The sequence below is a fragment of the Populus trichocarpa genome, chromosome 6, assembly GCF_000002775.5.
Source record: "Populus trichocarpa isolate Nisqually-1 chromosome 6, P.trichocarpa_v4.1, whole genome shotgun sequence".
NCBI classification, from domain to species: domain Eukaryota; kingdom Viridiplantae; phylum Streptophyta; class Magnoliopsida; order Malpighiales; family Salicaceae; genus Populus; species Populus trichocarpa.
This window is the reverse complement of record NC_037290.2, coordinates 384,982-400,382: the sequence shown is the minus strand read 5'-3', so window position 1 is coordinate 400,382 and position 15,401 is coordinate 384,982. Positions and strand designations below refer to the sequence as shown.

The 15,401-nt window shown below is 30.4% G+C and overlaps 3 protein-coding genes across 4 annotated transcripts; 2 read left to right on the top strand and 1 right to left on the bottom strand.

Annotated features, from left to right (window-relative positions):
• Positions 1-5,045: 5,045 nt before the first annotated feature.
• On the top strand, positions 5,046-6,926 carry LOC7458475 (acyl carrier protein 3, mitochondrial). Of its 2 annotated transcripts, none has more exons than XM_002308727.4 (3): positions 5,046-5,213; positions 6,055-6,263; positions 6,519-6,926. In XM_002308727.4, exons 2-3 carry the CDS (start codon positions 6,066-6,068, stop codon positions 6,708-6,710), a joined length of 390 nt encoding a protein of 129 aa, XP_002308763.1. In that variant the 5' UTR covers positions 5,046-5,213; positions 6,055-6,065; the 3' UTR covers positions 6,711-6,926. The 2 variants fall into 2 exon arrangements, with proteins under 2 accessions (XP_002308763.1, XP_024458710.1); XM_024602942.2 differs by having other exon boundaries at positions 5,048-5,217.
• LOC7463651 (uncharacterized) lies at positions 6,890-9,318 on the bottom strand. The gene is made up of 2 exons (XM_002307818.4): positions 8,998-9,318; positions 6,890-7,456 (listed from the first exon to the last, which is right to left on the bottom strand). The coding sequence occupies exons 1-2, from the start codon at positions 9,257-9,259 to the stop codon at positions 7,113-7,115; spliced, it is 606 nt and encodes a 201-aa protein (XP_002307854.1). The 5' UTR covers positions 9,260-9,318; the 3' UTR covers positions 6,890-7,112.
• Positions 9,319-13,975: 4,657 nt separating this feature from the next.
• On the top strand, positions 13,976-14,797 carry LOC7458474 (nuclear transcription factor Y subunit B-3). The gene has a single exon (XM_002308726.4). It carries the CDS (start codon positions 14,093-14,095, stop codon positions 14,642-14,644), a length of 552 nt encoding a protein of 183 aa, XP_002308762.2. The 5' UTR covers positions 13,976-14,092; the 3' UTR covers positions 14,645-14,797.
• Positions 14,798-15,401: the final 604 nt, after the last annotated feature.

Here is a 15,401-nt window from a genome sequence, read left to right as displayed (position 1 = left end):
ATACAAGGTTACCCATATTAAAAAATTATCCCAAAATAAATATTTTTTATTTTTTTAAAATAAATTTAATTTATGTAAAACTTAAAAAGAAATTATAGATGAATTAGAATATTCTCTCAAAAAATAAAATGCATATAAAATAATTAAAAATAACTGCTATTTAAAAAATAAAAAAAAACAAAATAAAAAAAATGGCATTAATTTACATATAAATTTAAAAATTATTTTGAAAAAATAAATATAATAAAGAGATTAATTAAAAAAACATATTAAAAAAAAGTTTGACAGGCCAGCAACACCTAACCAATATAGCAAGGGCCCATGTGCTTGAGCCCTTGATTTTTCATTTTTTGATGGTCATCTGCCTTAATGTTTTTGAAAAAAAAATAAGTCAGACGACGCATCGTCTATAATACCCAATTTTCGACCATTATAGTGGCTGGAAAAAAAGGCCAGAAGTTTTTTTTATCCAAAAATCAAATTTCAACTAATGTTTTACCCAAAACACCTAGAAAATATTTTAGGCAACTTAATAAACTCATTCATGGTCTAAAAAAACAAAAAACTTGTCCCCAAACCTAAAATCAAAAATCTTAACAAGATCAAATATGTTTTCTAGGAAATTTCAAGGTAAAAAAAAGTCTCTAGTGTGAATTTTCCTCGTTAAAAGAAACAATTTAAGCCCAATTTCAATTGTTTTGGTGACCAAAAGTCATGCCAATAGAATTTTTCTCTCTTTAGCACCGGATTACAATAACTTTCTCTCATCTTTTCAAACCAAGGGCCAAAAAATAAAGAAAATAAAATTTGGAGTCAAAATTGATTTTTTCCTTTAATTTCAAATACAGAAGGGACCTAACATCTACAATTTGAAAAGTATAAGGACTATAATAAACATTTTGTCCAGACTTTTTAAAGTCTCCCATTTCCTCCATGTTTTTTACTTTGGTCCATTGTCTTTCAATCTCACCATCCCCTAATAAATTGGCTTATAATTTGGTATGATAAGGGCCAAATTGAAAGGAAAAAAAGCACTGTGAATAGTTTCTCCGCAATGTCATGTGAGGGGATCCACCCAAACGTGAGATGAGATTATGATATAAAAAAAAAACTAGATTTTAAAAAAAGACTTGAAAAAAAGACCGAAGTTAAATCAATAAAAACGATGAAAAAAACCTGAGCCAACACATGTTAACTTGACTAAATTGCACTCAAGATAACCCCGCATAATTTTTTTTGGAAAAAGTCACAAAGTTCAAGGGCTAATAATTTAATGTCAAAGAATAAAATTAAAAAAACAAACAATTTTTTTAAAAAAAAACCTAAGTCAATCTGGGTTAACTCAATTAACCTCCAAGATGAGATATGAGATAAAAATAACCCCATAAAAAGAAAAGCAGAACATATCACGAAACTCAAGGCCTAATAACTCAATGTCGAATGATGTAATAGATAATTTTTTTTTAAAAATACATAAAAAAAGACCGAACAAAAATTGGGCTAATCTTTGAAATTAGAGGCCTAAATCATGAGAGCGAGATCACCTCATAGAAGGCAAACATGAAAAAAATAGCGAAGCAAGATTCCCTATCATAAAAAATCAAAACAAATAAAAATTAAAACAACGAGGATCAAATCTTGTACAAAAAATAAGTGATAGAAATAAATAGGGGTTAAATAGAAAAAAAAAATAAAGAAAATGATAAAAAAAATTAAAAAAACTAAGGACCAAAATTGGATACAAAATTAAATGAAATAAAATATTGAAGGATAAAATTGAAAAAGAAATCCAGCAAAGAATAAAAAAAGCAATAAAAAGAATAATGAATAAATTAGATACAAAAATTGAATGAAATAAAATGTTGAGGGGTGAAAGTGATATAAAACAATAAACTTCAAAAAAAATTAAAATCAAAACTAATAGAAATCAAAAGAATGAGGACCGAATTTGAAAGAAATACAAATTGGATGATACAATTAAATTTTTCAAGGCTCGACGTGGATACCAAGGCCCAAGAGAGAGAATAGAAAGGGAGGAGAAAATAAATCCATTGTTGTTGAACCGTCATGAATCAGACTGCATGTGATATCCCATCAACTGCGCCACCATTGGACACGTCGGATGACACGATGATTGATTGTATTTTTGTCATCGGATGATTCTTCACTCGCCTCTAGAATGGCATGGATGACGATCACGCATTATATCTTTTATTTGTTTAATAATATCTTAAAATATTAAACTATTAAACAACCTCCAAGGGCATTTGAATATTACAAAAAAAAAGAAGACAAAAACACCTTCCAAACCAACCTTAGGATTTTTGAAATCAAGGTCAAACCTGTCATTTCATTGTATAGAAAATATAAAAAGACTAAAAAACCCCTTTCATGCAAGTTTAGTATTTTGCAATTTTTAAGGATATTTATGTCATTTTACACTACAAAGAAAATGAAATGATAAAAATACCTCTGAACAAAAAAGCCTATATTTTTTATTTTCAAGGAGAATAAAGTAATTTTACTATAAAAAAAAGTAAACTGACTGAGTTGCTCCTAATTAATTTACAGATGATTATTGGATCCTATAGAACAAACAATTTTATCCTATAAGTTATGCAATTGTTTTGAATATATATATATATATAAAAAAATACAATTCACAATTCATTGTGCTAATATATAGTGAATTGTCTAAAACCTACAATAAAACACTATTTATATGACCCGTGTTCTACCACGGGTCAAATAGTTTTATTTTCCATTAAAAAATTATATATGCAGGTTTTTTCAACTCATTTTTGTAGATCAAAAAATTTAAGTGCCAATCAAAAGGTTTATGCATACATGTGAACTATATCCACTAATAAATAAATAAATAATCATTAACGATACCTAAAAATAAAACTTGAAAAACCGAGAGATAGATGCAGATCAAGATATTTAATCTTACAAGACAGAACATTTATCCAATAATGTTTGCTAATTTTTGTTTATTAAAACATTTTTTATTTAATCAAACGATAATAGAAATCGACAAACATATTAAATTGATTGAATAAATCATAGATGAATAAAAAATATATTTCATCTATACAAAAGATAAACAAAAACACATCTAGGATTGAAGCTGATTATTTTTTTTCAAAAATAAATATTAGAAAAATCATCTGAAAATAAATATTATTTATTTTCAAAAATATAGTTCATTTATATAAAAGATAAACAAAAAAAATCATAGATGAATAAAAAAAGCTTCTTTGAAAATTAAATGCATAACAAAAAAATCATCATCATTTAAAAATGCTCTCTAAACAAAATAAAATAAAAAAGTGGTATTAATGTAAATATAATTAAGTTTTTCTTAAAAAAATAAAAAAGGTATCAATTGAAATAATAATAAAAAGAGCCAGACGCTGCCGAATCTAGCAAGCCAGGCCAGCCCTCTTGACTCATTTCATTAGAGCCGCGTGATTGGGTTTTATTTTTTTAAAAAAACCTGCACCTGGGGTGGAAGACATATCGTCAGTCCCAATTTTTTTTGAAAAAAAAACAGACGATGCATCGTCAGTTTTCCCTAGATTTCAGCCACTGTGATGGCCGGAAAATCATGGTTTATGCTCTTTTGATCCAAAATCCTGTTTTCCAACCCGTTTTGACCCAAAACACTTATAATACACCTTAGAAACCATGATAAACCTATCTATGACCTCAAAAAACCGAACTTAACCCGGAACCAAAAACCACCTCAGGCTAAAATCTGTTTTTTTATGAACTTTTAAGGTACAAAAACACCTAATATAAACTCCTCTCGTCAAATGGAACAATTTGATACAATTATTATTCATTTTGGTGGCCTAAATCGATGTCAATGACATGTTTTTCTTCTACTGTCGGAATCTGATTATCTCTCTCTCCTCTCTCAACCAGGGATAAAAAAATAACAAAAATAAAAATTTGTACCAAAATAGAATTAGAAAAATATCAAGGGATCAAAATTATATAATTTGCGTGATTTTTTAAGTCGGGGAATCAAAGTGTGTTTTTTTAAAAACTTATAGCACGTCATCAATGTTTGTCGTTTTTTTTTTATCCCTCCACTTCTAATTCTATCATTTCATAAGAATTCAAAATCAATTACTCTTTAATTAGAACTAAATCATAAAAAAAAAAGTTTGAGAATCAACTTAAAATAAATATAAAATTTTGCACAACTCATCCATAGTAAAATATAAGGAGATAAATAGTAAAAAGTACACAATTAAAATCCACACCATTTAGATTATAGGTAATTGATTACTTTTAATATATTTTAAATTTAATTTTAATGTTTTGATAGGACTGAAAGATGAATTTAATCTGACGAGAAAACCAAAAGGCAACAAAAATTAATTTACTAATGCAATGACATCGTAAATTCACCCTTATTTAGGTGAATTTTGAAAACGAGGACACCATGTTTTCAAACGCGCACTTAAGGTATATTTTGAAGCGATGTTGTTAATGTTTTAATGTGTGTTTTTTTTTTAAATATAAAATTAATTATTTTTTATAATTTTAATATATGATATTAAAAATAAAAAAACCTTTTAACATAACGTTAAACACACTTTTACCTATTTTAAAATACAATAATTTTTATTTTTAGATATTTTTTAAATATATGTTTGTTTTTAAAAATTATTAAATTAATGTTTGTTTTTTTTTATAATTTTGATGTTAAAAATAAAATAAATAAATAATTATTTTAATATTTTTTTAAATACCATTTACTATTTTACTAAAACAAAAATTATAACTATCTAAATTCTAGTCAAAGCTACGTTTTATTTGAATTCTTTCTTAACCATAACCCAGTCTTTAACAGGATTAGTGCTGCTTAGTTATTAAAAATTTTGATTTTTTTTTTTGTGTTAAAATATTTTTATATATTTTTAAATTATTTTGATGTATTGATATAAAAATAATTTTTAAAAATAAAAAAAATATTATTTTAAAATATTTCTTAAAATAAAAACACTTTATACAGCAACTGAGACCGCAATCTTACACAGAAATTAGTAACTGTCATTTAATAAACCACCCATGAAGCGATGCTTATTGACAAGGCTCTTGCTTCCATTCAACAGGGGGGCTTCATTGCGGCGATAAATCAAACACCTGAACAACTATTATTTTAACTCTAAAGCCAGTATCCGCGGGCACAAAATCTCGTGAGTAAGCAGTTCCTGCTTTGTTTCTTCTTTTTAAAATTACTGGTAGTTACTATGTTCTTCTTACTCGTTAAAGTGTATGTCTTTTTTAATTTCATGAGCCATGTCTTTTACTTGAATCTGGGTACTTGATAGATTATTTTGTCAGAATTTGTTGCTTTGCCGTTAAGTGTTTTTTTAAACTTAGATTTGACAAGAAAAAACCCAGAAAGTGTGTGAATCAATACATGTAGGAATTATGTTTGCATGAGATTTGTTCTTGTGTAGCTTTCCACTGTGGTTTCATGGTCAATTTTGAATGTGATATCATGCATTTACCTATGGATAATGTCTTTTTCTGAAAGTTGTAAGCTTTGAATGATTTTGACAGATTTTGCTCTCTTGGGCCTTTGTTCTGTTCAGTTTTTGGCTACAATGCGAAGGTTTCCCTTTTGTAAGACTTGTGTGATTTAGAGCTACATGATTTTGCTCTTGCTAGTAGTGCAAATTACTGAATTATGACGAACAATCATTGAAAGCTCAAAAAACTTTATGGGGTTTCTTTTAAATTGTGGATGCATGTATTTATTTGTAAATCCTGGCCTTAGTGCCTTCTTTTCACACTAGACATGTTACTGGTTTGCATATAGTTGATTAAAATTTAGCTCCTTCTAGCCAGGATGCTACGTACAGTTCTGGTTTGTTGAAAGAATGTTCCCTATTGATTATACAAGTGTGTTTTTGAAATTTGGTTGTTGTTCAGCTGTCATTCGCATGCATATATGCTGTCTTGGCAGTTGGCATTGATTTTATGTGATTTGATTTGCACATTCTGATTCGGAAGACTTATGTTGATTTTCAGCTCGTGTCGAAATGCAAAGCATAAGAAATTCCATCTTGAGCCACATAAGGCTGAGGGGTTCTGCTGAACAATTTTTATTTGCTCAGAGGGGAAATGTGTTCAAGCAGCTTCATCGGCAGATGTGTACATCAGTAGGCACCAGCCCTGATAAAATCATGGATCGAGTCATTGGACTGGTTAAGAAGTTTGATAAAATTGATGCCACTAAGGTAACTAATTGACGGCTCCCTTGAAATTTTCTTTGTTTTTTATGTTTCTTGTCCATTTTATGATTGTTTGAAGTGGAAGTCTTACCTTTACTCTCCATTTGATTAAATTTACATAGTGATATTAACCTGATGGTTAGGTGATACTTTATGTCAAAAAAAGAGATTTTCTTCTTAATTTCAACCAGCAATCACTCTGTCCGTTGCTAAGGACATAGGTCAAAAAAGTAATGTAGATTTCATTTGACCTCTGAACAGGTTACTGAGACAGCTGATTTCCAAAAAGATTTGTGCCTGGACAGTTTAGATAGGGTCGAGCTTGTCATGGCTTTTGAGGAAGAATTTTCCATTGAAATCCCTGAGGAGAAAGCGGATAAACTTACATGTTGCGCTGATGTTGCAAAGTATATAGTTTCAGGAGGTGAGCTGAAAAATGTAAATCCTGAGTAGTAATCAATTTTAGGGTTTTTTTAAAGGTGAAATGGTGCTCCTAGACAATGTGTCTTGTCAGTTCTTCCTATGTTTGTTTTTGTGTATCAATAACTACGTATAAAGGTTGCCAAACCTGTAAAAACTGGAGCCTTGTTTCTCTTATTGATACCGTACTTTTCCATGGCATCAAGGGAAAATTTCTAATAGACAATTTTGTTTATATGATTATAATCACTCCAAGCTTTTTTACATTACAAGATATCATTATTTATCTACATGCTATTTACTTGTAGTTGCCACTCGTGTATTTTACACCTGGTAGAAAGAAAGGTATCGAACCATGATACTCAATGCTGTGACTGTAGCGCCATCGAAGTGAGGTCTTGTTCTTGTATCCCAATCTTCTTATAAACTGGCCACCTACCATGCAATCTGCTTATCGCTGCTTCCTCTCTCGTTGCATGCTTGTAAAGGCTTAGATGTTACTTGAAGGAATTTTATCTCCCCGGCACTGTAATTACGGATGCCATTCCCGACTGATGATAATTTCAGTGCCTTCTGTTTCCTGGCATGAGCTGGTCTGCATACCGAGTTCTGTGGTAATCTTAGAACCTTAACTGAACATATTCTTTCCAAGTGGGGAATTCCATGGAGGTGGGAAGGTAGATCAATTAGGAAATCTCCATATTCATCTGTGATAGCTTGTGCAGAACTTTTCTTGCTCCGCTTCGTACTGGTGTGGCATTCGACGTTCACCAAAGCACCTGTAAGAATTTCAACATATATAATTTTTAACAATGCATGCTATTGCTTTCAAGTTTTGTGTACATCAAACACTAAACCTCTTCCCAGTCAGGTTAAAATCAAGACACAAGTTGAATTATTTAGGTGAAAGGATCTTGCATTTCATTTAAGTGGAATTTATTAGGTGTCATTTGTCCAAGGATAAAAGAAGATTTTGGAGAAGAGAAACTATGTGCCTCTATATTTTATATTTTGAAAATACAAAAAATTATTTTAAAATTATTTAAAAAAACAGATTTATTTTATGTCTCTTTATTTTCAACTATATATCTATCATTTCTATCTTATGACACTATTAAACACAACCTTTATTGCTTAAATGTCAAAATGAATTCTGAAATGCATTTTCCAACACAAATTTATGGTGAGATGTTGCTGTTTTCGTGGGCTTCCCCATCTCTCTCTTTAATACTATCTTCCTCATCAATATTGAATTAAAATGATCATCAAATCCCATCCCAATCAATTGGGGTTTGGCTGAGGTGACAGCAAACCGATCTTGGGTCATCGTATTCAAGGTTGGTGGATCTTAGCTTTGTTTCCAGGCATTCATTTGCTGGGCCAAGAAGAAGACACAGCAATATATATATATATATATATATATATATATATATATATATATATATATATATATATATATATATATATATATATATATATATATATATATATATAACTGTTTGCTTGTACGTATAAAGGACAAATTAAATTCCAAAGTGAATGCTTCAAAGACTAACAATCTCTTACACGAAAAGTAAAGATTTGGAAGTGCGCGCCTAAAGAGGAAACTACCTGCCCTTTGAGCATTCAAATTTTTTAGAGATCGATGAAATAGGCTAGAAAATTAACATGTTAAATTAGTAGTTTCACCCTTGGTTTTTAGGCTTATAGGAATTGAAAATAAACGTTCAAAAAAGAAGCTGTGATTTGATAGCAATGTCTTTGTATTTTGCTTCATTTTGCAGCTGCCTTAACATGGCCAATGCGACTCTTCACCTACATAAACCATGACATAATCCCTAATTCCAGTACGTAGTTCTCTTTTCTTTGATAACAAGTTTGGCTGAAAACTATGTTATTTCTACCATGAAAGGCTGAAAGCTAGTGACCAATCTCAAACAATTAAAGATCAGTGCTCAAAAACTAAATGCAAGATTAACAAGGAACCCTAAAACAGTACCAAAACCTTGTGCAAATCTAGCTAATATTTAAGGCTATAATATATAATTAAGCCTAGATAATATACGTACTACTTATACTCAAGTAATTACAAGGAAAGAAAAGTCCAAGAATTGTAGAGATAACAAGAGGTAAAGAGCTGGAGAAATCTCATCATATCTCTAGACAGAACTTGATGATCACATCAATATGTTGATGACCAGTTTTTTTTTGGAATGATTTTTGTTCAAATTTGTTGAAAGAAATACTTATAATAAGTGGGCGTGCATGCAATCAAGAAATTAAAGTAGGCCAAAAAGGAAATCAAGGAACATGGAAAAACCTGATATTGGCCATGCATGAAGTTGATTTTCACCATGCAAACAAGCCTCACAGAGAACCGTGCCTGTGACTAGCACAGTCGATAGCTTTTCCTCTCCATAACCAGCCCATTGCACCAACTCTTCTGTACTTGAAAATTCTTGTAATGGGTTCTCTGCTTTAGCTGTTGATGCTTGAAGGGTGATGGTGAAGATGATGAAGATGGTGGAAATTATGAAATTCATCATCGTCACAAGATTGTTGCAGCCGCTAAAGTAGCTCATCTTCTTTGTGTTTGTAGCAAAATTTTCCTACTTGTTTTATCAAGGTAAGATGGCACGAAGAGACAATAAAGGGAGAGAGGGTGGTTTTATAAGGTGCTCTTGGGTTCATTTGCCCTTGGATTGCTTTCTTACTACAATTTTGCCCTTCATTGGTTGACTTGGACGGTCAACAAATTTCTCTACTCAATTCCTAAGAATCGAATTATCATATACCACCTAGTATAAAAATAATTTTTTTCTATTTTAGAATTTAGATTTAATTAATAATAATAAATAAACTTCAGAATTTGATAAAAATAAATCCATAAAAATAGTATATGAAAAGGAAATGAATTTACATTTATCATTTTCATAATTCGATATCAAAATATGCTTAATCATCATAATTTGTTTTATATTCATCAAAATCCAACCGTCATATATTAAAATTAAATTTTATATCAGTGGACTTTAAATATATAACTATAGTTTTTTGTTCACATTTTCAATACAATAATTTCACTCTAAATATATAGATTCATCCTTTTATCATTTATTTCTTTTTGGTAAACTATGTTGCTTAACTAATTGAAGAAGTTAAATTAAGTTGACTCTTGACACCCGAAGAAAGAAAATGAGAACAAAAAAGCTTGAGGTTGAAATGAAATAGAAGGGCATGTTGGTCTTGACCTCCATGGTTTCACCAAGTGTACAATGGCAGAAGTTAGAAGGTGGAAGGGACGTTAATGGAGGTTGGTTGCCTACTCTTGTCATAACGTATTCTTTTTTACAAGTTAAAGTTTAATTATTAATTAATCCCAGAAAAAAAAACCCGTTTACCAAATCTTTGAGCATGTATATAGAGCCATAGACACGTTTCATGAGTGTTGTAACCTTGGCAGGAAAACACAAGCAATTCTCTCCTTCTGTCTCCATTTTCAAAGCCTGCCCCAACTATTCCTATCTACACTATCCATCTCCCTTTCCTCCTCGAAAATTATTGATGCAATGAAAAAACATTAAATCCCTTTAAAATCATGAAACACACATATATTAAAAAAACAAAATGCAAAACACTTGGAAATAAATTCAAATCACTCAGCAATCAAGCTATATTTTATTCAAGATACATAATCACCAGTTCATGATTAATTATTCCATTTCTTACAATTTCTAGTACTCGGTGCACCTGCAGGTTTCTCTACATGGGCCGGATGGAGTTATATACAATATTCATTACAAATAAGATCATCCCCCTTAGATGTATAATTATTAAACCATTTGACTGTATTATCCCATGCAAAACTGCAATAAAAACAATGTCATTCCAAAAACTTGATTGCAAGATTCGAACTGAAAATACTGTGAAGTTAGGAGTTTTATGACACCAAGATCAGCACCCTTGGATTTGCAATGAACGATCAACTCAGTACTGTTAATGTCGTTGATGATAGTAATTTCTTTAAGACCTCCTGAAAAAACACGATTTGGTGGGAGCAGTATCATCATCCTTCGATTTGCGATGAACGGTAGAGTTACGTACTGTCCATGTTGTTGAGGATACCAACTTCATTACGATTTCCAGAAACACCAAGAGCATCACTCAAGATTGTGAACAATAAAAAAGATAATAATATTACTAGCATGAATTGTGTAATACTGAAAGAAATCATGTTTCCCCAAGTAATTTCTTTTGTGTTCTAATTGTTTTGGATTGCATATGCTGAACTTACTTATAGGCCTGAATGATCTATGCCTTAGTGTCTGAGATGATAAGATAATGCTACCCGTGATTTGAGCTGAAAAAGAAAAGAAAAAAACAGGAGGAGTTGTCATTTTTGCATGCTTAGCAACAGATTAACACAAACAAGGATAATTAATGCTAGGATTCCTTTTCCCAGGTTGTGTTAATTTTGGAAAAATTTACGAGTATTTAAAGAAATATATATCTATTGTTAAATCATGATTAAAATCAACTTCAAAGCAAGAGATTTTATGTGATACAAAATAATTTTTAATTGCAAATCGAAGGATGGTGCCAAAACACTAATACCTTCATGGGATTATCGGTTTGACTTTTGTGGTAAGACATTGTTTTACTGCAACTTTGCGTGGGGAAATACAGTCAAATGGTTTGACGTTTATACATCTAAGAGGGATTCTCGTATTAATTTGTGATGAGTGCAAATTAATGGTATATAACTCCATCTGGCCCATGTAGACAACCTACAGAGGCATCTAGCGCTAGATATTGCTACATATTTGGAATAAAATAGAACTTGATTGTTCAAGAATTTGAAAATTTATTTCCAGTTGTTTTGTATTTTATTTTTTAATATATGTATCTTTACATATCAAATGATATGTTTGTGCAAACCACCTTTGAAGCGATATGTGGTATCCACGAAACTCACCCAGACATATATATAACCTGGATTGATAATGTTGGAATTGGTTTTAATAAAACATGGTTAATGAGTATGTTAAATTTAAAGTGAGTTTTACTCATTTTTAAAGTTAAAATTTTATTGGAAATTATTTTTCTAGTACTTTAATATTATAGAACATTAACATGATTAAAATAATTTATATATAATTAAAAAATTAATCTAAAAAACTTTTGATTATCATGTTTGTTGCAAAACCCAAAACATAATTATGTATTACATAGCAAAAATACAAGGTTGTCCTGTAATGTAATTTAATAAGTTGAAAGGTTACAATTCAGCCTTAGTAAAGTAATATGAGTTTAACCCACACATGTGCACTTGGCTTGAGCTTAAACACGGAGCGTGGTTTGAGTTTTGTTAATTTATTTTGATCTTGAATTTGAGTCTATTATAAAATAATTACTTAACCCATAAAAAATTATTTTTTATCGGTCTATTATTTTATTCAATCTAGCCCACGAATCTCATTAGTTTTTTTTAAGAAGAGTTTCTTTAAATACCCGAACAATTTTTTTCAGCTCAAAACATCAAGTTTAAAATCAAAATATTCAGATTTAATTATGATTTTATAGTTGGTAATTGTGAGAAATTTGTTCTAGTAATTACCAGAATTAATTTTTTATTCAATCCAACCAGCCTGACACCTTTTAGGCCGCATCGCAGCCTAGGCCAAGTCTTAGATATTGCGCTGCGCCTTTTGGGTTAGAACATCGTGACCTAGGCCCAACACCAAATCTTTTAGGATGTTTGATTGAACACGGGCTTTGATTGAACACATGCTTTTTAGTTTGGATCCAAAGTGTCAGGGAACTTTATACATCCCGTTCTTGGGGAGTTGAGTGTTCCTTGACTTATCGCATATAATACAAGAGACTTGTTCAACAAGTCTATACTCCACCTACATCCGTAGGTGTATAAGAGTCTTCCATAAGCACTATATTTTTATCTTATTAATACATATGTCAATGATATTTGTTTTTTATTAATATTTATATAAGGAATATTATCGATCTCTCATTAATATATATATATATAAGCGATATTTATTCTTCATTAATATTACTATAATTGAATGACTTTTCAACCTCTTCATTCAAGTTACAAAGATATAAAATACCTTTTAAATCATCCAAGTAAAAAATTCATAATTTTTTATTTCTCAACATATACAAATAACTATTTTTTTTTATAGAGCATGTATTTTATACCAAAACAAAAACAAACAACTTTATTTTTAGAATTTAATGTTTTTATATATATTTATTGCAATCTCCCTCTACATGTTTTGAATTAAACATATTAAGAATTGTCAAATCCAAAAAAATAAAATAAAATTCCTAGTACGTATTATGATTATGACATAAAGCTACCACATTAATTTGCTATAGAGAACGGATCCAGGACTTGACAACAATATTCCATATAGAGAAGTGAATGAGAGTTGCATGATCAGGGTATACATGGGCTTGAGCAAAGAAGTCTTCAAGGTGCATGAATGAAGCAAGTTGGGTGATGATATTAAGCCCCATTTTAGTGCCTGGTGTCTGGAGAAACCGAGTCAGGAATGCTAGCTGGGTCAATTCTTGATCATTTTGAATGAAAGCAAGTTGCTTCCGTGATGATATTAAGCCCCTTTTGAGTGAGAGTTTGAAACAAGTGTCGTTGACGAATACAGAAAAGTTTCACCCAACCTAATTTCGGGTAAAATTAATTAATTACTGTCCATGTAGTTATTCTACTTTATTAAATCACAACAAAAAAAAAAAAGGATAGTTATTAACTTCAATCTAGACCTAGCATGAATCCGAATTACATGTTATCCATATTAACCTAGATTAATAAAAAAAACCTTTAAATTATTGAATTGAGTAAATTTTTTAACAAAATTAATTTTAAATTGAATTTTTAATAATTCAACATGAGCCAGTTTAATAATAGTGATGAAAATCCAGCATAAAAAAATGATGATGATGAAAATGGTGTCACCGTATTTACATCAATATTCTAATAAAACTAAAACTAAAACAAGGTTGAGTTAGAGTTGTCGACTTTCGAATTAATAAGATTGTATGTTGTGTCTTTCTTCTTAATTATGTCTCTGACATCATATTTGCTTAATTAAATTCAATAATATTAAATTAAATTTGCTTAACCCCATCATCAAACCACAAGACTGCTTGTACACGTCTGGACTGGACAACGACTATATAAACAAGAGGTCAACTTTTTCAATATATATCCTTCATCTCAGATTGATACACAGGCCAATCAAACATCCACCTGTAAGAAACTTATCAATAAATGTACGGTCCAAAACAAACAATATCAATATCAATATCTATATATATATATATATATATATATATATATTAAAGAAAGTCAAGCCCAAGAGTCTTTAGGTTTCATGGCTGATTCAGACAATGAGTCTGGAGGGCAAAACAACAGCAATACAAACTACAGTGAGACATCATCAAGGGAGCAGGACAAGCTCTTGCCTATAGCCAATGTTAGCAGGATCATGAAGAAAGCGTTACCAGCTAATGCAAAGATCTCGAAGGATGGGAAGGAGACCGTGCAAGAGTGTGTGTCTGAGTTCATTAGCTTCATCACCGGAGAGGCATCAGATAAGTGTCAAAGAGAGAAGAGGAAGACGGTCAATGGTGATGATCTTTTGTGGGCCATGACAACTTTGGGTTTTGAAGATTATGCTGAACCCTTGAAGATTTATCTGCAAAAGTTTAGGGAGACGGAAGGAGAGAGGACTGCTGCCATGGGAACAGTTAGGCAAGGTGATCAAAGAGATGGTGCTGTCGTAAATAGTGGAGATTCTGGGGGTGGGTTCGGTGGAAGTGGGGGCAATGTGTATGGTGGGATGCAGTCAAGTATGATGATGATGGGACACCATCCCCTTCATCAAGGCAACATGTATGGTTCTGCTTCTGGTAGGCCAAAGTAATGGTAACTAATATTTTGCTAGGGTTACGTACTGTTGTTTTTAAGTACCCTTTTCTTTTTATTTCTTTCTTAATTTCTTCTTGCTTTCTAATTATATCTGTAGTACTAGTAATTATAATGGTTGATGATGCATGCCATGCCATGGTGTTTGTAATTCTCTTTCTTTTTCTTTAATAATTAGATATTAATTAGGTAATTTTCTTTCTTTTTCTTTAATAATTAGATATTAGTGGTAGGCTATATATATATTTTGTGAAATGAGGTTGGGGTGGGGATGTGGCTAAATATATATGTTTAATATAAGGTATAGAGATGATTGAGCATACACTCCATGGGGTATGAAGTTAATTCAATCACTACATTCTTAAAATTTACTATATACTCATAATATAACAAAATATATATAAAAAAAACACATTTTTTTTTTATGTTGTTGAGATGGAACAGAGATATAAAATGTAAATAATGGAGATAAAAAGAACATTTCTTTATACATGTATTGTAATGATAAACATTTATTTTAAAATTATCTAAGATATGTTTTTATTTTTGTCTTTTTAATTTAATATATTTTTATTCATTCTGTATTTGTTTTTTTTTTTCTGGTCCTAGAATACTAACTAAGCACAACCTTAGTGTCTTATATTTGTTCAATTAAATATTTTTTTATTCATTCTTTATTTGTTTTTTTTTTCATTTAACACTAACTAAAAACATTCTTAGACACCATTTGTTTTTGTAAAAAATTGAATATTTTT

Excerpts from the sequence above, each read along its gene's own strand:
- LOC7458475 (XM_002308727.4), top strand. The coding sequence starts at position 6,066 with ATGCAAAGCATAAGAAATTCCATCTTGAGCCACATAAGGCTGAGGGGT. Across the intron at positions 6,264-6,518 it reads ATAAAATTGATGCCACTAAG|GTTACTGAGACAGCTGATTT; the intron begins GTAACTAATTGA and ends ACCTCTGAACAG.
- LOC7463651 (XM_002307818.4), bottom strand. The coding sequence starts at position 9,259 with ATGAGCTACTTTAGCGGCTGCAACAATCTTGTGACGATGATGAATTTC. Across the intron at positions 7,457-8,997 it reads TCATGCATGGCCAATATCAG|GTGCTTTGGTGAACGTCGAA; the intron begins GTTTTTCCATGT and ends AAATTCTTACAG.
- LOC7458474 (XM_002308726.4), top strand. The coding sequence starts at position 14,093 with ATGGCTGATTCAGACAATGAGTCTGGAGGGCAAAACAACAGCAATACA.